The sequence below is a fragment of the Oncorhynchus keta genome, unplaced genomic scaffold (genome assembly GCF_023373465.1).
Source record: "Oncorhynchus keta strain PuntledgeMale-10-30-2019 unplaced genomic scaffold, Oket_V2 Un_contig_15140_pilon_pilon, whole genome shotgun sequence".
NCBI classification, from domain to species: Eukaryota; Metazoa; Chordata; class Actinopteri; order Salmoniformes; family Salmonidae; genus Oncorhynchus; species Oncorhynchus keta.
The window spans coordinates 63,883-89,405 of record NW_026279151.1 but is presented as its reverse complement, the minus strand read 5'-3'; the positions used below and the strand labels follow the sequence as shown (position 1 = coordinate 89,405).

General features: G+C 45.6%; 1 protein-coding gene and 1 long non-coding RNA gene across 2 annotated transcripts; both read left to right on the top strand.

Moving 5' to 3' along the window:
- The first annotated feature begins 8,830 nt into the window (after positions 1-8,830).
- LOC118381979 (cathepsin D-like) lies at positions 8,831-25,426 on the top strand. The gene is given in 10 exon segments (XM_052502150.1): positions 8,831-8,997; positions 10,380-10,542; positions 16,369-16,492; positions 17,578-17,696; positions 19,493-19,692; positions 20,021-20,143; positions 22,245-22,309; positions 22,312-22,388; positions 23,313-23,411; positions 24,664-25,426. Coding segments are annotated over 10 exon segments (1,194 nt in total). The 5' UTR covers positions 8,831-8,935; the 3' UTR covers positions 24,826-25,426.
- Positions 18,204-19,363, top strand: LOC127918875 (uncharacterized). The gene is made up of 3 exons (XR_008101158.1): positions 18,204-18,320; positions 18,765-19,044; positions 19,100-19,363. It is a non-coding gene; the product is annotated as an uncharacterized LOC127918875 (long non-coding RNA).
- Positions 25,427-25,523: the final 97 nt, after the last annotated feature.

Below are 25,523 nucleotides of genomic sequence, written 5' to 3'. Positions count from 1 at the left end.
TTGAAGCTCAGTGTTAAATTCAAACCTCCCTACAATCATACCTAAGCCAAAATGACACCAATTTCGATTAAAATTCGCAAATACCCCCCCTAACTAGCTCTATGGTGGTATTCAAGCTGAGGTTAATCCATAAATGCAAGCAGATGTATTGATTAGCCTGTTAGCTAACTAGCTAATGTTAGCTTGCTTGTACAAAGTCCAGTGGTTAGCCTCAGTAGCTGGCTAATACCAGTCAGCTGAAAGCTAGCTAGCTATCAAACAGGCAAATAAAGGTAGCTAGACAATACATGTACATTCTCGACTTGTGGTCATTACGTGGTAATGAGAAGTGGTAAAGTACGGTTAAAAATACTTTTAAACTACTTAAGTCATTTTGGGGGGAGTGTATCTGTACATTATTTTTATATTTTGACAACGTTTACTACTTCACTACATTCCTAAAGAAAACAATGTACTTTTTACTCCATACATTTTCCATGACATGTGGTAGGGTGGAACAGGCATTGTTGTCCCCGTGAATTTCCTCTATTTTTCGGCTTCAGACCAATGCCTATTCTCACTTAAAATGTTGTTTTTGTTTTTTAAGCTTGACTTCTTTCTTTAATTACTGACAGTATCTTCAACAGCAGCCCTGAGTCCTGCACAGATCCCCTGTGATCCTATTTCCATCAACATTTTGGATACCATTGATTTTGGACCACATTTTGGATCAAGTTTATTTTGGACCATTGGACTGTGATAGATTGTCAATGTGTCTCGGGCAACACTTTACTTTATAGATACAGGCCTTATTTTACAGCTGTATTCCAGGTTGAGAAAGAGCAGTGTGTGTTTTTTAATGTGTTTTTAAGGACTATTTATCTGTTTGTTCATTTGTGTACAACAACATAAAAGCTTTCTAATTGATTGCCAGTGTGTAGGTGAGCTATTGACGCGTTCTAATTGGTGAGTTTGGTGAACAGGTGAGTTAAGGAATCCACTCTGATTGGTGGGCTGGGATCAGTATAAAGTATATATGGTGGTCATAAGAGCAGCAGCAGGCTCAGTTCCACTCCACACTGACTGAGTACAGGGACATCATTCAGAGGAAGAGCAGCTTCACTGGGCTCCTCATCACTGCTCTGTGTGCAGCGGTCTCTGATCTGCTGGTTGAAGACAGGTGCTCTATAGTGCTGACTGCTGGCAGAAGACAGGTGCTCTATAGTGCTGACTGCTGGCAGAAGACAGGTGCTTCTATAGTGCTGACTGCGATCTATAGTGCTGAGAAAGACAGGTGCTCTATAGTGCTGACTGCTGGCAGAAGACAGGTGCTCTATAGTGCTGACTGCTGGCAGAAGACAGGTGCTCTATAGTGCTGACTGCTGACTGCTGGCAGAAGACAGGTGCTCTATAGTGCTGACTGCTGGCAGAAGACAGGTGCTCTATAGTGCTGACTGCTGTGCAGAAGACAGGTGCTCTATAGTGCTGACTGCTGGCAGAAGACAGGTGCTCTATAGTGCTGACTGCTGGCAGAAGACAGGTGCTCTATAGTGCTGACTGCTGGCAGAAGACAGGTGCTCTATAGTTCTGACTGCTGGTAGAAGACAGGTGCTCTATAGTTCTGACTGCTGGCAGAAGACAGGTGCTCTATAGTGCTGACTATAGTTCTGACTGCTGGTAGAAGACAGGTGCTCTATAGTGCTGACTGCTGGCAGAAGACAGGTGCTCTATAGTTCTGACTGCTGGCAGAAGACAGGTGCTCTATAGTTCTGACTGCTGGCAGAAGACAGGTGCTCTATAGTTCTGACTGCTGGCAGAAGACAGGTGCTCTATAGTTCTGACTGCTGGCAGAAGACAGGTGCTCTATAGTGCTGACTGCTGGCAGAAGACAGGTGCTCTATAGTTCTGACTGCTGGCAGAAGACAGGTGCTCTATAGTGCTGACTGCTGGCAGAAGACAGGTGCTCTATAGTTCTGACTGCTGGCAGAAGACAGGTGATCTATAGTTCTGACTGCTGGCAGAAGACAGGTGCTCTATAGTTCTGACTGCTGGCAGAAGACAGGTGCTCTATAGTTCTGACTGCTGGCAGAAGACAGGTGCTCTATAGTTCTGACTGCTGGCAGAAGACAGGTGCTCTATAGTTCTGACTGCTGGCAGAAGACAGGTGCTCTATAGTGCTGACTGCTGGCAGAAGACAGGTGCTCTATAGTGCTGACTGCTGGCAGAAGACAGGTGCTCTATAGTGCTGACTGCTGGCAGAAGACAGGTGCTCTATAGTGCTGACTGCTGGCAGAAGACAGGTGCTCTATAGTGCTGACTGCTGGCAGAAGACAGGTGCTCTATAGTGCTGACTGCTGGTAGAAGACAGGTGCTCTATAGTTCTGACTGCTGGCAGAAGACAGGTTCTCTATAGTTCTGACTGCTGGCAGAAGCCAGGTGCTCTATAGTGCTGACTGCTGGCAGAAGACAGGTTCTCTATAGTTCTGACTGCTGGCAGAAGCCAGGTGCTCTATAGTGCTGACTGCTGGCAGAAGACAGGTGCTCTATAGTTCTGACTGCTGGCAGAAGAGAGAACAGCACCTTGATCAATGGTATGATCCTGACTTGTCAGTAACAAACTCTCAGCACTTCATGTAATGTGAAATCATTTGTTAAAACTAGACTGCTCAGAAGACAGGATGGTAGCTCCACACTGCTCCACTGGCTGACTGCTGGCAGGCATGTCCACCAGTAATGACTGCTTAAAACCTACCCATTCTTTTTAGAAGTGTCTTTAATGGCTGCTGGCAGAAAGAGCAATGGAGTTCAATCAGAAGACATCCATCCAACTGTCAGAAGACAGGTCTTTTCATTTCTCTGCTGAATAATAAACAACATCCTATAATGCTGATAGGAGAGACAGGAACATGTCTACTGCTGGCAGAAGACAGCAACAGTTAACCCATGTTACAATTCACGTCAATGAATCAGCAGTAGTGCTGACTGGTGGCAGAAGACAGGTGCTCTATAGACTGCTGATTGGCAGAAGACAGGTGCTCTTAATTGGTCAGAAGACAGGTGCTCGTCACCCATGAGAAAATCTCAGCTGTCTGTCAGAAGTAACCATCAGTATACGAAGACTTCATAGTTCTGACTGCTGGCAGAAGACAGGCATACTTGCTTTCTGCTGGCAGAAACATTTGCAATGTCAAGAGCTGGCAATAAAGGCTTTTTTTGGAGAAGTGAGTCACATTTGTTGAAGACATTAAGGCTAATAGTTTACAAGACAGGTGCTCTATAGTGCCCCAGAAGACATGCTTTAGCTTTGATTATGTAAAGACATCTATTCAAACCACAGGTTCTAGGTTCATGCTATAGAGAAACAGTCAGACTGTGCAGACTGCTATACTGCTGATATATGTTTTAAAAGCAGCATTTATTCAATGATTAGAAGACAGGTGTTTGTAATGGGTACTGTGGGCACAACATGTTCTTTGTTCTACTTTACTGAGGGTTATATCACTTCCTGTAGCACAACAGTGCTCTTACATAGGCAGAAGACTGAGGCTTATATCACTTCTGTAGCACAACAGGTGTCTTCACATAGGGCAGAAGACTGAGGTCCTATCACTTCCTACTGGCAGAAGACAGTGTCTTACTGACTGCTGGCAGGGCTGAGGTGCTCTATAGTCACTTCCTACAGACAACAGTGTCTTCTATAGGCTGAGGGCTGAGGTCCTATAGTTCTGACTACAGCAGAAGACAGTGTCTTCAGTTCTGACTGCTGGCAGAAGCTGAGGTGCTATATCACTTCCTACAGCAGAACAGTGTCTTCACATAGGCAGGGCTGAAGGTTATATCACTTCCTACAGCACAACAGTGTCTTCACATAGGCAGAAGAGCTGAGGTCTGATCACTTCCAGTAACAGCACAACAGTGTCTTCACATAGGCAGGGCTGAGGTCAGCTATCACCATATCCCTACAGCACAACAGTGTCTTCACATAGAGCAGGGCTGAGGGTCCTTCACTTCCTACAACACAACAGTGTCTTCACATAGGCAGGGCTGAGGTTATATCACTTCCTACAGCAGTATCACAGTGTCTTCACACTAGGACAGGTCAGCTGAGGTTCATTGGTCACTTCCGTACAGCACAAATCAGTGTCTTCACATAGGCAGGGCTGAGGTCCTATCACTTCCTACAACACAACAGTGTCTTCACATAGGCAGGGCTGAGGGAATATCACTTCCTACAGCACAACAGTGTCTTCACATAGGCAGGGCTGAGGTTATATCACTTCCTACAGCACAACAGTGTCTTCACATAGGCAGGGCTGAGGTCCTATCACTTCCTACAACACAACAGTGTCTTCACATAGGCAGGGCTGAGGTAATATCACTTCCTACAACACAACAGTGTCTTCACATAGGCAGGGCTGAGGTCTATCACTTCCTACAACACAACAGTGTCTTCACATAGGCAGGGCTGAGGTCCTATCACTTCCTACAACACAACAGTGCCTTCACATAGGCAGGGCTGAGGTTATATCACTTCCTACAGCACAACAGTGCCTTCACATAGGCAGGGCTGAGGTTATATCACTTCCTACAACACAACAGTGTCTTCACATAGGCAGGGCTGAGGTCCTATCACTTCCTACAGCACAACAGTGTCTTCACATAGGCAGGGCTGAGGTTATATCACTTCCTACAGCACAACAGTGTCTTCACATAGGCAGGGCTGAGGTCCTATCACTTCCTACAGCACAACAGTGTCTTCACATAGGCAGGGCTGAGGTTATATCACTTCCTACAGCACAACAGTGTCTTCACATAGGCAGGGCTGAGGTTATATCACTTCCTACAGCACAACAGTGTCTTCACATAGGCAGGGCTGAGGTCCTATCACTTCCTACAGCACAACAGTGTCTTCACATAGGCAGGGCTGAGGTCCTATCACTTCCTACAGCACAACAGTGTCTTCACATAGGCAGGGCTGAGGTCCTATCACTTCCTACAACACAACAGTATCTTCACATAGGCAGGGCTGAGGTTATATCACTTCCTACAGCACAACAGTGTCTTCACATAGGCAGGGCTGAGGTCCTATCACTTCCTACAACACAACAGTGTCTTCACATAGGCAGGGCTGAGGTCCTATCACTTCCTACAACACAACAGTGTCTTCACATAGGCAGGGCTGAGGTTATATCACTTCCTACAGCACAACAGTGTCTTCACATAGGCAGGGCTGAGGTTATATCACTTCCTACAGCACAACAGTGTCTTCACATAGGCAGGGCTGAGGTCCTATCACTTCCTACAACACAACAGTGTCTTCACATAGGCAGGGCTGAGGTAATATCACTTCCTACAACACAACAGTGCCTTCACATAGGCAGGGCTGAGGTCCTATCACTTCCTACAACACAACAGTGTCTTCACATAGGCAGGGCTGAGGTTATATCACTTCCTACAACACAACAGTGCCTTCACATAGGCAGGGCTGAGGTTATATCACTTCCTACAGCACAACAGTGCCTTCACATAGGCAGGGCTGAGGTCCTATCACTTCCTACAACACAACAGTGTCTTCACATAGGCAGGGCTGAGGTCCTATCACTTCCTACAACACAACAGTGCCTTCACATAGGCAGGGCTGAGGTCCTATCACTTCCTACAACACAACAGTGTCTTCACATAGGCAGGGCTGAGGTTATATCACTTCCTACAACACAACAGTGTCTTCACATAGGCAGGGCTGAGGTTATATCACTTCCTACAGCACAACAGTGTCTTCACATAGGCAGGGCTGAGGTTATATCACTTCCTACAGCACAACAGTGTCTTCACATAGGCAGGGCTGAGGTTATATCACTTCCTACAGCACAACAGTGTCTTCACATAGGCAGGGCTGAGGTCCTATCACTTCCTACAACACAACAGTGTCTTCACATAGGCAGGGCTGAGGTCCTATCACTTCCTACAACACAACAGTGTCTTCACATAGGCAGGGCTGAGGTCCTATCACTTCCTACAACACAACAGTGTCTTCACATAGGCAGGGCTGAGGTCCTATCACTTCCTACAACACAACAGTGTCTTCACATAGGCAGGGCTGAGGTCCTATCACTTCCTACAACACAACAGTGTCTTCACATAGGCAGGGCTGAGGTCCTATCACTTCCTACAACACAACAGTGTCTTCACATAGGCAGGGCTGAGGTCCTATCACTTCCTACAGCACAACAGTGTCTTCACATAGGCAGGGCTGAGGTTATATCACTTCCTACAACACAACAGTGTCTACACATAGGCAGGGCTGAGGTCCTATCACTTCCTACAACACAACAGTGTCTTCACATAGGCAGAGCTGTGGTCCTATCACTTCCTACAACACAACAGTGCCTTCACATAGGCAGGGCTGAGGTCCTATCACTTCCTACAGCACAACAGTGTCTTCACATAGGCAGGGCTGAGGTCCTATCACTTCCTACAGCACAACAGTGTCTTCACATAGGCAGGGCTGAGGTCCTATCACTTCCTACAACACAACAGTGTCTTCACATAGGCAGGGCTGAGGTTATATCACTTCCTACAGCACAACAGTGTCTTCACATAGGCAGGGCTGAGGTTATATCACTTCCTACAGCACAACAGTGTCTTCACATAGGCAGGGCTGAGGTCCTATCACTTCCTACAACACAACAGTGTCTTCACATAGGCAGGGCTGAGGTTATATCACTTCCTACAGCACAACAGTGTCTTCACATAGGCAGGGCTGAGGTTATATCACTTCCTACAGCACAACAGTGTCTTCACATAGGCAGGGCTGAGGTCCTATCACTTCCTACAACACAACAGTGTCTTCACATAGGCAGGGCTGAGGTAATATCACTTCCTACAACACAACAGTGCCTTCACATAGGCAGGGCTGAGGTCCTATCACTTCCTACAACACAACAGTGTCTTCACATAGGCAGGGCTGAGGTTATATCACTTCCTACAACACAACAGTGCCTTCACATAGGCAGGGCTGAGGTTATATCACTTCCTACAGCACAACAGTGCCTTCACATAGGCAGGGCTGAGGTCCTATCACTTCCTACAACACAACAGTGTCTTCACATAGGCAGGGCTGAGGTTATATCACTTCCTACAACACAACAGTGCCTTCACATAGGCAGGGCTGAGGTTATATCACTTCCTACAGCACAACAGTGTCTTCACATAGGCAGGGCTGAGGTTATATCACTTCCTACAACACAACAGTGTCTTCACATAGGCAGGGCTGAGGTTATATCACTTCCTACAGCACAATAGTGTCTTCACATAGGCAGGGCTGAGGTTATATCACTTCCTACAACACAACAGTGTCTTCACATAGGCAGGGCTGAGGTCCTATCACTTCCTACAACACAACAGTGTCTTCACACATAGGCAGGGCTGAGGTCCTATCACTTCCTACAACACAACAGTGCCTTCACATAGGCAGGGCTGAGGTCCTATCACTTCCTACAACACAACACTGTGGTCCTATCACTTCCTACAACACAACAGTGCCTTCACATAGGCAGGGCTGAGGTTATATCACTTCCTACAACACAACAGTGTCTTCACATAGGCAGGGCTGAGGTCCTATCACTTCCTACAACACAACAGTGTCTTCACATAGGCAGGGCTGAGGTTATATCACTTCCTACAGCACAACAGTGTCTTCACATAGGCAGGGCTGAGGTTATATCACTTCCTACAACACAACAGTGTCTACACATAGGCAGGGCTGAGGTCCTATCACTTCCTACAGCACAACAGTGCCTTCACATAGGCAGGGCTGAGGTCCTATCACTTCCTACAACACAACAGTGCCTTCACATAGGCAGGGCTGAGGTTATATCACTTCCTACAACACAACAGTGTCTTCACATAGGCAGGGCTGAGGTCCTATCACTTCCTACAGCACAACAGTGTCTTCACATAGGCAGGGCTGAGGTTATATCACTTCCTACAGCACAACAGTGTCTTCACATAGGCAGGGCTGAGGTTATATCACTTCCTACAACACAACAGTGTCTTCACATAGGCAGAGCTGAGGTCCTATCACTTCCTACAACACAACAGTGTCTTCACATAGGCAGGGCTGAGGTTATATCACTTCCTACAACACAACAGTGTCTTCACATAGGCAGGGCTGAGGTCCTATCACTTCCTACAGCACAACAGTGCCTTGACATCCTATCCTGATATATCCTATCCTCAAATTTCCTATCCAGTCCCACAATATACATGACTTGTAGCCTATGCAGTACAAAGCCATCAAGACCATTTTATTGTCTGCAAACAGTGTCAAATATCAAATATATTCATGTCAAATTCTGGTCTGGATTAACGATACATTGTGTCTTGGTTTTACACATTACTTTATTGAGTTTATTTTTGCAGGGACAGAGCACATCACGGGAGGTTGGCGGTATTGGCTGGAGCTGAATCAGTGGAATTACATTCGCTCAGTTCCAGACATTATTATGAGTCGTCCTCCCCTCAGCAGCCTCCACTGGTGCACATTAATCAACATTTCAGTAAAAGTGCTGGTTTTAGCCAGCTGGCTAATTTTCAACTATAGTCCCTGGACAGGTTACCCACAATTTGATAGACACACACATCTCTGACAGCATGCCAGCACGGATTGGGTGTGTTCAAGAAACACACATTTGAAGACCGTAAACGCTTTTGCAGATATTGTAAATCTATGATATTCAGCGCAGGTCTGCGCCAAATGTGTGTTTCTGGAACGCACCAATTGGCAATGCGCATGCGCAGCTGCCTTAACTCCTGGAACGCACCCATCATCACATGATTTTGACTCGACGTCGACACAGTCAGGTGATAACATTCTGTTGTTGTTATCTCAAGTCAAATTGTCCAGTCATTGTTCTGGCGGATCAGGTTGTAGCTAAAGTTATTCTGCAGCTGGAAAATGAAGGTTTTATACCTGTGTCTTTTCGCGGCACTTGCTTTGGCATCTGATGCACTCGTCCGGTAAGTAAAGTCAAGTTATATTAGCCGAGCGAGCTTGTCAGCTAGAAAACAGTTGAGCCACCAGTTACGTCCTCAGTCAAATAGCTAGCTAGTATTACAACATAGATAGGCTGAGCTAGGTTTGTGAATATTTACTTTGCTGAATGAATAGTGAAGACGACCTTGGGCTACAAAGTGACGTTAATTACATTTTATCAAGTAGCACTTTAGCAAGGTGTTTGTTGTTTTCCATTAGCGAGTGTTAAGTTTCTCGCCCAGGCAAACATGTTGTGACAATGTCAACATAGAATAGTTAAGGTCAATATCCCAAACGCGATTTAATGCTGGTTTACAGACCGTCTGACCTGTGTCCATGCAGTAGTAGTAAATTAGATTAAGGCTGGTTTACAGACCGTGTTTCATGTAGTAACAACTGTCGTAGCGAGATCATTATATTATATCAAACTTGTAGCATTAAATCAGCACAGCAGCCCGGTGCTCCAAATTGTAGACTTTCTCTATTTTAACAAAAATAAACCAATCCGTTCAAAAGCGAATTAATGCAAACTTAGCAAGCCAGGCAACTAAAAGCTATTTTCTAAACAATGTTTTGGTTCGTTGCTAGCTAGTTCAAATAACGTTAATGACCGTTAGTACAGCCGACGTCTTAACTTTAGCAATTGTATTATTATTCATTATTACAGGAAACTAAACCCACAATATTATTTAAAAGGTAGTGGTGAACTTACAGAGAATTGGTGGGATGAAATAAAAATGTAATTCAATTGGAGGATTTTATAACTCCTGCATCAATTTGTCACAGTAAGATTTGGTCTGGTTGCTGTGGCTGTCCGGTAACCACGACAACGGACTTTGCGACAGTTGCCGATAATTGTTTTCTAAGTGTCGTTCAGACCAGTGACACTTGTCGCATTATAAATGTCTACAGACATGGCGTTAGACCAAGTAATAAACTGGCCTTAACCTGTCTGATAACAATAGTCATGATTAGTGTTTGCCTCATTGATTGTTACATTGTTCATGTTTCCCATTCGGCAGTGTCCTTGTAAAACAGATATTACACATAGCTAGGTTGCCACATGCACCACTTGTTCTAGCTTGTAAAGGATGTTGGCACCAGTGTTCTTCACTGTGTCTGTCTGAGATTAGGAGACCTGTAACTATTCAGAAGTTCTTTCCCAGCAGGAACTTGGTTGGGTAGATCCTAGAAAGGGCTGACCAGTAGACCTGCTGAGATTCTGCTTGACCTACCAACTGTTCAGGGCTGGCTAACCATTTCAAAGGAGTTCTCTAATAAATGCTTTCTTGCTATGTCTCCTTCTCTTTCCCCTCCCCTGTATCTCTCTTTTCCCCGTCCTCTCCTTCTTCTCTCTCTCCCACAGAATTCCGTTGAGGAAGTTCCGTTCCATCAGGCGTACCCTGACTGACTCGGGCAGGGCAGCAGAAGAGCTGTTGGCCGGGCAGGAACACACCAAGTACAACAACCTGGGCTTCCCCTCCTCCAGTAATGGACCCACTCCAGAAACCCTGAAGAACTTTATGGATGTAAGAAGATCCTCTAGTCGCTACTAACCAGAGACCTGGGAGTGGAGTAGTTACCCTTGGGATGCGTCCCAGATGGCACCCTATTCCCTACGTAGTGCACTACATTTGATCAGAGCCGTGCTATGGGCCCCGGTCAAAAGTAGTGCACTTTAATAGGAAGTAGGGTGCCATTTGGAACGTAGGTGACCTGTGCCAATGGAGTGGTCACCCTTGACTTCCCTAATGCACTGTAGCACAAAGCTAAAAGCCAAGCAGACAGGCCAGGAAAGAATCCAACAAAGAGTCTGTTGTCTCCAGTCCGGCCTTTCCTTCTAGTCCTCCTCGCTAGCTGAATTAGTAGCGTTTCAAGGCCCAATCCCCCTCTCTGTCCTGAGGGGAAGATGGAAGATGCCTTCTGATTTCACATTTCCCCATTTTAAAAGTCGGGTAATCAGATTTGTTTGTTTATGTGTGACGGAACAAGAACGTTGGTCATATGACGAGTAACTCGGCTTCCCATCAGTGTTGGGTCTTTTCTCTGTGTGACCGAACAGGAACTAGGAATAGTTGGTCATATGACGAGTAACTCAGCTTCCCATCAGTGTTGGGTCTTTTCTCTGTGTGACCGAACAGGAACTAGGAATAGTTGGTCATATGACGAGTAACTCAGCTTCCCATCAGTGTTGGGTCTTTTCTCTGTGTGACCGAACAGGAACTAGGAATAGTCGGTCATATGACGAGTAACTCAGCTTCCCATCAGTGTTGGGTCTTTTCTCTGTGTGACCGAACAGGAACTAGGAATAGTTGGTCATATGACGAGTAACTCAGCTTCCCATCAGTGTTGGGTCTTTTCTCTGTGTGACCGAGCAGGAACTAGGAATAGTCGGTCATATGACTGACTGAGAGCAAGGAAGGCCTGATCTTCTAAGCTCCCTGAGCCTGATCAGCTGTCAATTTGTAGACCTAATGTACGGGTTATCCTCTGCAAATCCACGAGGCTTTGTGTTTTTATGTAGTTTCATCTAAACACTGGAAAGAAATAGGGCCTTGTACTCTAGTTGTTTTAGGTCATCATCTAGTACTGGGTCAGACCCCCCCCCCCTTGCATCCAGAACAACTTGAATTCTTGGGGCATAGCATGTAGCTCAATTGGTATCAAGGGACCTAACCTGTGCCATGAAAACATTCCCCACCCCATTACGCCACCAGCCTGTACTGTTGACACCAGGAGACGGGGCCAGACCATTATACCAACACCACCAGCCTGTACTGTTGACACCAGGCCAGACGGGGCCAGACCATTATACCAACGCCACCAGCCTGTACTGTTGACACCAGGCGAGACTGGGCCAGACCATTATACCAACACCACCAGCCTGTACTGTTGACACCAGGCGACGGGGCCAGACCATTATACCAACGCCACCAGCCTGTACTGTTGACACCAGGCGAGACGGGGCCATTATACCAACACCACCAGCCTGTACTGTTGACTCCAGGTGAGACGGGGCCAGACCATTATACCAACACCACCAGCCTGTACTGTTGACTCCAGGTGAGACGGGGCCAGACCATTATACCAACACCACCAGCCTGTACTGTTGACACCAGGTGAGACGGGGCCAGACCATTATACCAACACCACCAGCCTGTACTGTTGACACCAGGCGACGGGGCCAGACCATTATACCAACACCACCAGCCTGTACTGTTGACACCAGGCGACGGGGCCAGACCATTATACCAACACCACCAGCCTGTACTGTTGACACCAGGCGAGACGGGGCCAGACCATTATACCAACACCACCAGCCTGTACTGTTGACACCAGGCGAGACGGGGCCAGACCATTATACCAACACCACCAGCCTGTACTGTTGACACCAGGCGAGACGGGGCCATTATACCAACACCACCAGCCTGTACTGTTGACACCAGGAGACGGGGCCAGACCATTATACCAACACCACCAGCCTGTACTGTTGACAGCAGGTGAGACGGGGCCAGACCATTATACCAACGCCACCAGCCTGTACTGTTGACACCAGGAGACGGGGCCAGACCATTATACCAACACCACCAGCCTGTACTGTTGACACCAGGAGACGGGGCCAGACCATTATACCAACACCACCAGCCTGTACTGTTGACACCAGGAGACGGGGCCAGACCATTATACCAACACCACCAGCCTGTACTGTTGACACCAGGAGACGGGGCCAGACCATTATACCAACACCACCAGCCTGTACTGTTGACACCAGGAGACGGGGCCAGACCATTATACCAACACCACCAGCCTGTACTGTTGACACCAGGCCAGACGGGGCCAGACCATTATACCAACGCCACCAGCCTGTACTGTTGACACCAGGCGAGACTGGGCCAGACCATTATACCAACACCACCAGCCTGTACTGTTGACACCAGGTGAGACTGGGCCAGACCATTATACCAACACCACCAGCCTGTACTGTTGACTCCAGGCCAGACGGGGCCATGGACTGCTGCTGCTGCTTACGCCAAATCCTGACTCTGCCATCAAGTGACGCTTTTCCTCCTCAATTGTCCAGTGTTGGTTAATGCGTTTTCCCCTCTGGAGCTGCTTCTTCTTCTTGTTGTTAGCTGATGGGAGTGGAATCCGGTGTGGTCGTCTGCTGCAATGGCCCATTTGTGCCGAAGGCTGACGAGTGGTGCGTTCCGAGATGCCGTTCTGCACACCACTGTTGTACTGCGCCGTTATTTCCCTGTTTGTGGTGTAACAGTATGACTTTAGACCGTCCCCTCGCCCCTACCCGGACTCGAACCAGGGACCCCTCTGCACACATCAACAACTGACACCCCACGAAGCATCGTTGACCCATCGCTCCACAAAGCCAAGGCCCTTGCAGAGCAAGGTGAAACTACTACTTCAAGGTCTCAGAGCGAGTGACGTCACCGATTTGAAATGCTATTAGCGCACCACCACCGCTAACTAGCTAGCCGTTTCACATCCGTTACAGTGGCACGCCTGTTAACTTGCACGATTTGTCGTTCTCCTTGACCTCTCATCAACGAGCTGATTTCACCCACAGGACTGCTGCTGTCTGGATGTTTGTTGCATCATTCTCGGGGAAACCTTAGACCCAGGCGAGGCAAACCCTGGTCCTGGAATGCCGCGGGCACTTCCTGTTTTTGATTTAACAGACCAGGTGTGGTGCCTTGTTGCAGTACCTGTGGCACTGCAAGAACAGGGTTGGCTAGCCCTGCCCTAGACACCGTCGTGCGTAAAAAGCCCAGGAGGCCGGATGTTTCTGAGATACTGGAATCGGCGTGCCTGGCACGGACTCATACCACGCTCAGTCGCTTAGGTCCAGGTCCATTTCTAACGTTCCATCGAACAGTAACTGAATGGCTCGATGCCTGTCTGCCTGCTTTATATAGCAAGCCAATGGCCACCTGACTCACTGTCTGTAGGAGTGAACCATTTGTTGACTCCAGATGAGGCAGGACCAGACACCAGCACCACCAGCCTGTGAATGGAGGGGTGTACCTAATAAACTGGCCAACGAGTGTGTTCATGATATCAGTTCCACCAGCATTAGATCAACATTCTGAGTAGCCTACACGGTATAGTAATCGTTGTGGTTTCTGAGTGTTTTTGTCCGGGACTCTGATAGTTCCTTCCACTGAGCTGAGGGATGTGCTGCACACAGGAAAAGGTTGTGGTTTACACTGTTTCCTAGAGACTCTCACAGAAAACCAGTTACGGTATGTAGATTAATCCAACGGGAGGCACAAGGTTACACACACATCTAACATATAAAATGTCATGTAAATCCTCCTATGAAGCTTGAAAAGTTGGAACTGTGAATGAATACCGTTTTCAACATGGAATGGTTTCAGACACTTCATAACATCTTGCAGAGTAATTGAAACTTTCACATCAAACCACTTCGATATCAACCAACCACAATACAACCACAGTGAATGAATGAACCCGTTGTCCCTTCAATAGTCAGCTCTTTAATAAGAGAAAGGTTTGTGTCCACAAATGGCCCCCTATTCCCCAACAAGGCTCTGCTCAAAAGTAGTGCACTATATAGGGAGTAGAGCCTTGTTGGTATGCACACACTAAGACTGCTAATATAATCACAATGAAGTGATCAAGCAGTCTCTCAAGAGGATTGAATTGACTGAAGAGTTTCATTTCCTATGAGTCCTAGAAAAAAGGAAGTTGAGTCATCGTATTGAGTAATCGTTCATTCTCTGCTTACAACAGAAGGTTCGCTGACTGTTAGAACGTGACTAGGAGAAGATAAATCACTGAGACCTATTGGATTGACCGAAGATATAAAGTGCTAGATTGGAGTCCTAGAAAGAGGGAAGTTGACTCTGTGTAAATACTAAACTGTGTAGTTATTATTTAAGATATAAAGTGCTAGATTGGAGTCCTAGAAAGAGGGAAGTTGACTCTGTGTAAATACTAAACTGTGTAGTTATTATTTAAGATATAAAGTAATGTAAATTTCATTTCCTATGAGTCCTAGAAAAGTAGATTGGAGTCCTAGAAAGAGGGAAGTTGACTCTGTGTAATTATTAAACTGTGTAGTTATTATTTAAGATATAAAGTGCTAGATTGGAGTCCTAGAAAGAGGAAGTTGACTCTGTGTAATTATTAAACTGTGTAGTTATTATTTAAGATATAAAGTGCTAGATTGGAGTCCTAGAAAGAGGGGAAGTTGACTCTGTGTAAATACTAAACTGTGTAGTTATTATTTAAGATATAAAGTGCTAGATTGGAGTCCTAGAAAGAGGGAAGTTGACTCTGTGTAATTATTAAACTGTGTAGTTATTATTTAAGATATAAAGTGCTAGATTGGAGTCCTAGAAAGAGGGAAGTTGACTCTGTGTAATTATTAAACTGTGTAGTTATTATTTAAGATATAAAGTGCTAGATTGGAGTCCTAGAAAGAGGGAAGTTGACTCTGTGTAATTATTAAACTGTGTAGTTATTATTTAAGATATAAAGTGCTAGATTGGAGTCCTAGAAAGAGGGAAGTTGACTCTGTGTAAATACTAAACTGTGTAGTTATTATTTAAGATATAAAGTGCTAGATTGGAGTCCTAGAAAGAGGGAAGTTGACTCTGTGTAATTATTAAACTGTGTAGTTATTATTTAAGATATAAAGTGCTAGATTGGAGTCCTAGAAAGAGGGAAGTTGACTCTGTGTAATTATTAAACTGTGTAGTTATTATTTAAGATATAAAGTGCTAGATTGGAGTCCTAGAAAGAGGGAAGTTGACTCTGTGTAATTATTAAACTGTGTAGTTATTATTTAAGATATAAAGTGCTAGATTGGAGTCCTAGAAAGAGGGAAGTTGACTCTGTGTAATTATTAAACTGTGTAGTTATTTGCTCTTGAACAGAAGGTTAGCTGACTTGTATGTTCAACAGCGTGACGAGGAGAAGAGATCATCACTCTGACCTGTTTTACTTCAGACAAACCGTTTCTGACACTTGGCAGAGCCAACTTCTCTATCAGTCTTGGATGTAGAATGGACTGAACTACTCGCATGACGTGCATGAACAGACACGTGTAGGTAGATGGTGCCAGATGTGTTCAGCTCAACCTGTTGGAAGGGATTGTCTTCAGTGTATCCCTACAACGTGACCAAAGCATAGTGGAGCTTGTTCTTCTGGGGGAATAGGTATATGAAGAACCAGCTGAAACTGGGCCTCTGACCTCCACCAGTTTGGGAGTCTACTTTAATGTAAAGATCCTACTTCCTGCTTTTTAGTCCAGGAGTTGTTTGATTGGCTCCTAGAAACCACAGTTGTTTTTAGTGTGTTTGTGTGTTTTCCAGGCTCAGTACTACGGCGAGATCGGCCTGGGGACTCCCGTCCAGACATTCACTGTAGTGTTTGATACAGGCTCCTCTAACTTGTGGGTCCCTTCCATCCACTGCTCCTTCACAGACATCGCCTGCTGTAAGTCGACACTACACTGACTCAATCCCACTGGTTTTTATAAGCGGCGTGAATATTAACGAGCTGTATGTGCCTCTTAGTCCAATTCTAGGTTTAATCTGTTTCTAAGAATCATCTGTTTTATTCTTTGTTTGTTCTTTCTGCCAAATGCCTTTCCTCCATTTAGTTAAATGATTTTATTTTGTTTATTTCACCTTTATTTAACCAGGTAGACCGGATCACCTTTATTTAACCAGGTAGACCGGATCACCTTTATTTAACCAGGTAGACCGGATCACCTTTATTTAACCAGGTAGACCGGATCACCTGTATTTAACCAGGTAGACCGGATCACCTGTATTTAACCAGGTAGACCGGATCACCTGTATTTAACCAGGTAGACCGGATCACCTGTATTTAACCAGGTAGACCGGATCACCTGTATTTAACCAGGTAGACCGGATCACCTTTATTTAACCAGGTAGACCGGATCACCTTTATTTAACCAGGTAGACCGGATCACCTTTATTTAACCAGGTAGACCGGATCACCTTTATTTAACCAGGTAGACCGGATCACCTTTATTTAACCAGGTAGACCGGATCACCTTTATTTAACCAGGTAGACCGGATCACCTTTATTTAACCAGGTAGACCGGATCACCTTTATTTAACCAGGTAGGCCAGTTGAGAACAAGTTCTCATTTACAATTGCGACCTGGCCAAGATAAAGCAAAGCAGTTCGACAGATACAACGACACAGAGTTACACATGGAGTAAAACAAACATACAGTCAATAATACAGTATAAACAAGTCTATATACAATGTGAGCAAATTAGGTGAGAAGGGAGGTAAAGGCAAAAAAGGCCATGGTGGCAAAGTAAATACAATATAGCAAGTAAAACACTGGAATGGTAGTTTTGCAATGGAAGAATGTGCAAAGTAGAAATAAAAATAATGGGGTGCAAAGGAGCAAAATGTCCTCTCTCAAAATGTCCTCTCTCAAAATGCTTCAGTGTTCTTCCTTCTAGGTTATAGAACTATTGATATTGACCATGTTTGACAGATTTTAAAGAAGTGACACTTCTCTTCTCTCTGTCTGTCAGTGCTTCACCACAAGTATAACGGTGCCAAGTCCAGTACGTATGTGAAGAACGGAACGGCCTTCGCCATCCAGTATGGGTCTGGCAGTCTGTCTGGGTACCTCAGCCAAGACACGTGCACGGTAGGTTCCAGTATGGGTCTGTCTGGGTACCTCAGCCAAGACAGGTGCACGGTAGGTTCCAAGGTTACACTCTTGTTTAAATAGACCTCTGAAAAGGTGCTGTATAAATCAAATCCATTGTCACTATTCTCCAAAACAATTCTGTTTTTTTAAGGCTGTTTTTTTGTTCTTAATGATTTTTAACATCGTTTCCACTTTTCTGCCTTAAATTTTATTTTATTTGACGATATAAAAAATAAATCTCTCTGTTAGGTGTCAGTTTGGAGACCTGACGGTCTATAGATGTGTTTATAATAGATGTGCTGCTCATCTCTCTGGTAGAGTGGAGACCTGATGGTCTATAGATGTGTTTATAATAGATGTGCTGCTCATTTCTCTGGTAGAGTGGAGACCTGATGGTCTATAGATGTGTTTATAATAGATGTACTGCTCATCTCTCTGGTAGATTGGAGACCTGATGGTCTATAGATGTGTTTATAATAGATGTACTGCTCATCTCTCTGGTAGATTGGAGGTCTGTCCATAGTGTTTATAATAGATGTACTGCTCATCTCTCTGGTAGATTGGAGGTCTGTCCATAGTGTTTATAATAGATGTACTGCTCATCTCTCTGGTAGATTGGAGGTCTGTCCATAGTATTTATAATAGATGTGCCTCATGTCCATAGAGGAGTGTCTATAATAGATGTACTGTTCATCTCTCTGGTAGATTGGAGGTCTGTCCATAGTATTTATAATAGATGTACTGCTCATCTCTCTGGTAGATTGGAAGCCTGTCCATAGAGGAGTGTCTTATAGATGTACTGTTCATCTCTCTGGTAGATTGGAGGTCTGTCCATCATCTCTCTGGTAGATTGGAGGCCTGTCCATAGTGTTTATAATAGATGTACTGCTCATCTCTCTGGTAGATCTGTCCATAGTGTTTATAATAGATGTACTGTAGGTAGATTGGAGGTCTGTCCATAGAGGAGTGTTTATAATAGATGTACTGTTCATCTCTCTGGTAGATTGGAGGCCTGTCCATAGTGTTTATAATAGATGTACTGTTCATCTCTCTGGTAGATTGGAGGTCTGTCCATAGTGTTTATAATAGATGTACTGCTCATCTCTCTGGTAGATTGGAGGTCTGTCCATAGTGTTTATAATAGATGTACTGCTCATCTCTCTGGTAGATTGGAGGTCTGTCCATAGTATTTATAATAGATGTACTGCTCATCTCTCTGGTAGATTGGAAGCCTGTCCATAGAGGAGTGTCTATAATAGATGTACTGTTCATCTCTCTGGTAGATTGGAGGTCTGTCCATATTATTTATAATATATGTACTGCTCATCTCTCTGGTAGATTGGAGGTCTGTCCATAGTGTTTATAATAGATGTACTGCTCATCTCTCTGGTAGATTGGAGGCCTGTCCATAGTGTTTATAATAGATGTACTGTTCATCTCTCTGGTAGATTGGAGGTCTGTCCATAGAGGAGTGTTTATAATAGATGTACTGTTCATCTCTCTGGTAGATTGGAGGCCTGTCCATAGTGTTTATAATAGATGTACTGTTCATCTCTCTGGTAGATTGGAGGTCTGTCCATAGTGTTTATAATAGATGTACTGCTCATCTCTCTGGTAGATTGGAGGTCTGTCCATAGTGTTTATAATAGATGTACTGCTCATCTCTCTGGTAGATTGGAGGTCTGTCCATAGAGGAGTGTTTATAATAGATGTGCTGCTCATCTCTCTGGTAGATTGGAGGTCTGTCCATAGAGGAGTGTTTATAATAGATGTACTGCTCATCTCTCTGGTAGATTGGAGGACTGTCCATAGAGGACCAGGGGTTCGGTGAGGCCATCAAGCAGCCTGGCGTAGCCTTCATCGCTGCAAAGTTTGACGGCATCCTGGGCATGGCCTACCCCCGTATCTCTGTGGACGGGGTCGCTCCGCCGTTCGACAACATCATGAGCCAGAAGAAAGTAGAGCAGAACGTGTTCTCCTTCTACCTCAACAGGTGAGACGGAGAGGAATGCCTCACCTATTTGGCTCCAGAGTCCTTGTTGGAGATTTAGGGCTGGTTTCCTGGACATGGATAAGATGAGCCTGTACTGTAACTAAACAGCCCCATGTCTATTGAAATAGTTGGTTATTTTTATTTAACTAGGCAAGTCAGTTAAGAAATAAATATGATTTACAATGACGGCCTACCAAAACGCCTCAAAGTAGCAGGTTTAATCTGTATCCAGGAAACTAGCACAACAAGTCTGAGTTTGTCTCTGCTCTGCAAAGACATTATTATAAAAATAGTAAAAGGACTGTTTGGTCTCGTTTGTGTGTGTCAGGAACCCAGACTCTGAGCCCGGCGGGGAGCTCCTGCTGGGAGGAACTGACCCTAAGTACTACAGTGGAGACTTCCAGTACCTCGACGTCAGCCGCCAGGCCTACTGGCAGATCCACATGGACGGGTGAGTTCTCTTCCTCCTGTTGTTTATGTGCTGCCACTTCTGCTTGTGGTAGTTATGGTGGAGTAACTATCTCCTTCTACATTAACCATCTGTTGGTGGACACTATATTAGTATCTCTGTGGTAGTTCTGGTGGAGTAACTATCTCCTTCTACATTAACCATCTGTTGGTGGACACTATATTAGTATCTCTGTGGTCAGTTACTCCACCAGAACTATCTCCTTCTACATTAACCATCTGTTGGTGGACACTATTAGTATCTCTGTGGTAGTTCTGGTGGAGTAACTATCTCCTTCTACATTAACCATCTGTTGGTGGACACTATATTAGTATCTCTGTGGTAGTTCTGGTGGAGTAACTATCTCCTTCTACCATCTGTTGTTGGTGGACACTATATTAGTATCTCTGTGGTAGTTCTGGTGGAGTAACTATCTCCTTCTACCATCTGTTGTTGGTGGACACTATATTAGTATCTCTGTGGTAGTTCTGGTGGAGTAACTATCTCCTTCTACCATCTGTTGTTGGTGGACACTATATTAGTATCTCTGTGGTAGTTCTGGTGGAGTAACTATCTCCTTCTACCATCTGTTGTTGGTGGACACTATATTAGTATCTCTGTGGTCAGTTCTGTGTCAGAATTATTCAGTTTATTCAACTTTTTTTGAGCAGGTGAAATGGACGCCACAAACATTTTGTGAATACCCTTCGACCTTACCCTTCGACCTTACCCTTCGACCTTACCCTTCGACCTTACCCTTCGACCTTACCCTTCGACCTTACCCTTCGACCTTACCCTTCGACCTTACCCTTCGACCTTACCCTTCGACCTTACCCTTCGACCTTACCCTTCGACCTTACCCTTCGACCTTACCCTTCGACCTTACCCTTCGGCCTTACCCTTCGGCCTTACCCTTCGGCCTTACCCTTCGACCTTACCCTTCGACCTTACCCTTCGCTCCACACGTCAAACAGAAGCTTCCGGAAAACAACATTCTGCGAGCTAGAAGCCTTCTAAGAGGAACCAAGGTTGGCCGAGGTAAACAAAGATTTGCACTGTTGGTTTCGTTCTCATTTAGAAGTGCCAAGGGACCGAGTCTTAACTGCAATTAAGAAAGCATAAGATGCTAAACCTCCCCACTGTCTGCTAAATATCCTAACCTGCAATTCTAAATCTCTGAAAACAAAGTGGATGAGTTTGAACTTTTGCTCACATCATCCAGGACAGAAGTTGGTTGTTTAACAGAAACATGGACACATGGAGAACATTCCAGATGAATCTCTAAACATAGAGGCTGTTCAGAAAGGACAGAAATCTGTCTTAATGTGAAAGGAAGAGTGGCCGTATGTGTGTGTGTATAGTCCCCAGGTTAGGAGACGGGCGGACCTAAAGAGAAGAGTGTGTGTCTGGATACAGCTGCACCCGGAGCGGCCAATGAGAAGGAACTGCAACAGGAAGCCGTTGATGATCTCATCAACACCATCGACTCTGAAGTTGAAGTCACCTGAAGCAGGTGTTGTTGTCTTATGTGGGGATTTCAATCATCTACCTACCAAGACCCTCGTCAAATCCCACCCAGGTTTAAAACCGGTTGACAAAAACAAGACCTGTGGAGACTCCATGATTTGATCTTGATGATCACAAACCAAATTGAAAAAGGCAAGGAACTCTGTTCAAAGGCTCATCTGAGGGACTAAGAATCCACTAGACGACAAAATGTAAATTTCAAGCACTGAGAAGAATCCAGAAGGGTTGTGGGACGTCATCACCAACACAGAGCTGGTTGAGGAAAATCACCTGGAGGCTTTTTGAATTGAATTGAATGTTTTATATTGTTTTGTCTTGTTTTAAAGTATTGTCTAGATGTAACTGCATTCTGCAAAATTCAGTTTTGTGGACTGCGAGCATGAATGAAATCAACGCCGTTTTCACTGTGTCGGGAGGGAACTGTAAACCTAAATGAGTTATTGGTTTAGTGTTTTAAATAGAGAAGCCTGTGAAAAGGCATTTACTGCTCTGAGGACAGATCTATTGTTAGCTTGTGTAACTATGCAGCCCTCTCATCAAGAGAGCTGGATTAAAACGTGTGTGTGTGTTTGTACAGGATGGGTGTGGGGAGCCAGCTGAGTCTGTGTAAGGGAGGCTGTGAGGCCATCGTGGACACCGGCACGTCCTCATCACCGGCCCCGCGGCCGAGGTCAAGGCCCTGCAGAGGGCCATCGGAGCAACACCACTCATCCAGGGAGAGGTAAGACACAGACTGTGGTCCCCCGACTACAGCTACTCTAGTTCAACACTGTGGTCCCCGACTACAGCAGCCTAGTTCAACACTGTGGTCCCCGACTCCTTTCCTCTAGTTCAACACTGTGGTCCCCGACTACAGCTACGTTCCTCCTCCTCCTCCTCTAGTTCAACACTGGTCCCCCTCCTCTAGTTCACACTGTGGTCCCCGACAGCTACGTTCCTCCTCCTCTAGTTCAACACTGTGGTCCCCGACTACAGCTACGTTCCTCCTCCTCCTCTAGTTCAACACTGTGGTCCCCGACTACAGCTTCGTGTGGTCCTGTGGTCCCCGACTACTCCTCTCCTCTAGTTCAACACTGTGGTCAACACTGTGGTCCCCTGACTACAGCTACGTTCCTCCTCCTCTAGTTCAACACTGTGGTCCCCGACTACAGCTACGTTCCTCCTCCTCTAGTTCAACACTGTGGTCCCTGACTACAGCTACGTTCCTCCTCCTCTAGTTCAACACTGTGGTCCCCGACTACAGCTACGTTCCTCCTCCTCTCCTCTAGTTCAACACTGTGGTCCCCGACTACAGCTACGTTCCTCCTCCTCTAGTTCAACACTGTGGTCCCCGACTACAGCTACGTTCCTCCTCCTCAACACTGTGGTTCAACACTGTGGTCCCCGACTACAGCTTCGTTCCTCCTCCTCTAGTTCAACACTGTGGTCCCCGACTACAGCTACGTTCCTCCTCCCCTAGTTCAACACTAGTTCAACACTGTGGTCCCCTACAGCTACAGCTCAAACTGAAGTCCCTCTTGACCTGGCCCAGCTCTTCCTATTACTTAGAGAACTGTGGCCCGTCTCCTATTACTTAGAGAACTGTACCCACTTTATTTCCTGAATACAGTAGCATCTTCACTGACTGTTTCTGGTTGTGTTTCAGTACATGGTGAACTGTGATAAGATTCCCACCATGCCTGTCATCACATTCAACCTGGGAGGACAGTCCTACAGTCTGACTGCAGAGCAGTACGTCCTCAAGGTTAGTCTTTGGCTTTATTTTTTTCTCTCCTCTCTGTCTCTATCTGGAGAATCTACTGGACATCTTACTTTGAGAAAAACAATGTTGAGGCAGATATCCAGCAGGGGGAGGAGGGGGGGGTGCAGATATGCAGGGGGTGCAGATATGCAGGGGGAGGGGGGCAGATATCCAGCGGGGAGGGGGGCAGATATACAGCGGGGGGAGGGGGGGCAGATCCAGATATCCAGCAGAGGGCAGTAGAGTCTAATTCAACAATCATAGGAACAGTGTTCGCTCAGTCAGTCATTATACCACACAAACAGGGCGTTGTTCAGTTCACTAAGCCATTCTCAGAACCATGGGAGACCACGTACATTGATTTGAATGTTTGTCTCAGAATGTAATTGTTATTTCAACAATTATTACTGTGTAATAATGGCCCATTGAACTTTCCTTACAAACCGTCCCTCTGTTGGCTACGATGTTAGTATTTCTGTCGTTTGGTCATTTACATATCGGGCTCTTGTTCATTCGTGCACACCGTAGCAAAACCTTGTGCAACAGAAAATAAAAATGAGCATTTCAGCAATGAACAAGTTAGTACCTCTCTGTTTCAAACTGTTTTGTGCTTACTGGACACGATCTGGGACTCTGTGCGTCTCTGTATTCCTTCCCCCTTCTGCTCTGCGTCTGACTGTGTGCGTCTCTGTATTCCTTCCCCCTTCTGCTCTGCGTCTGACTGTGTGCGTCTCTGTATTCCTTCCCCCTTCTGCTCTGCGTCTGACTGTGTGCGTCTCTGTATTCCTTCCCCCTTCTGCTCTGCGTCTGACTGTGTGCGTCTCTGTATTCCTTCCCCCTTCTGCTCTGCGCTCTGACTGTGTGCGTCTCTGTATTCCTTCCCCCTTCTGCTCTGCGTCTGACTGTGTGCGTCTCTGTATTCCTTCCCCCTTCTGCTCTGCGTCTGACTGTGTGCGTCTCTGTATTCCTTCCCCCGTCTGACTGTGTGCGTCTCTGTATTCCTTCCCCCTTCTGCTCTGCGTCTGACTGTGTGCGTCGCTGTACTCCTTCCCCCTTCTGCTCTGCGTCTGACTGTGTGCGTCTCTGTACTCCTTCCCCCTTCTGCTCTGCGTCTGACTGTGTGCGTCTCTGTATTCCTTCTGCTCTGCATCTGACTGCGTCTATTCCTTCCCCCTTCTGCTCTGCGTCTGACTGCGTCTATTCCTTCCCCCTTCTGCTCTGCGTCTGACTGCGTCTATTCTTTCTCCCACCCCAGGAGAGCCAGGCTGGTAAGACCATCTGCCTGAGTGGCTTCATGGGCCTGGACATCCCCGCCCCCGCCGGGCCGCTGTGGATCCTGGGAGATGTATTCATTGGCCAATACTACACTGTGTTCGACCGTGACAACAACAGGGTGGGCTTCGCTAAGTCCAAGTAGAACTACAACCATTGGCTACGTCCTCATTCTCCACTATCCATCATCTACCCTTTTCCTGAAGTGTACACTTGTTCTGCACACTACTTATCATGGATTTGGAGAATTGGGAAGCAGTCAATGTTTTAGGGTGTTTTGCGGTACATTTAAAAGTGGATCGAGATGTTATGATTTTAGACAGGCAAAATCCACGTGTGGGGGAAAGACACTACTTGTAAAAGTTGCACAAGTTTCCGTTTTGCTTTTCTGACATCTTTTAAACTAGCAATGTAGATGTGTGTAGAGTTCAAATGCACTGATCTAAACAAGCATTTAATGTCTTGAGTTATTTGCTGTGGAAGTGAAACAGAAAACATGGTGTTGGAGGAACAGGATCGGGAGTCAAAGATGACAATCAGAACGGACCTTTTGACTTTTACCATCTGAGTGATCTGCTGTACTTGTTAAATCAGGGACTTGTTTTTTTTTTTTAAAGCAACCGAACAATATAACATTTTTAATTTGAGTTGAGGCAATGGACCTCTTGTCAGTGACTTTTAAGATGCATCTTCAAATGATTGATGATGATTTATTTCGATTCAATAAAATAATTGTAAAAAGTGAAGTGCCCCATTTCTTTGAAATTCACTGTCAGTCCCCCTTCTAATAGATGCTGTAGAGTAGTGGTACTCTACTCCTGTTTCAGAAGATCAGCTCACACT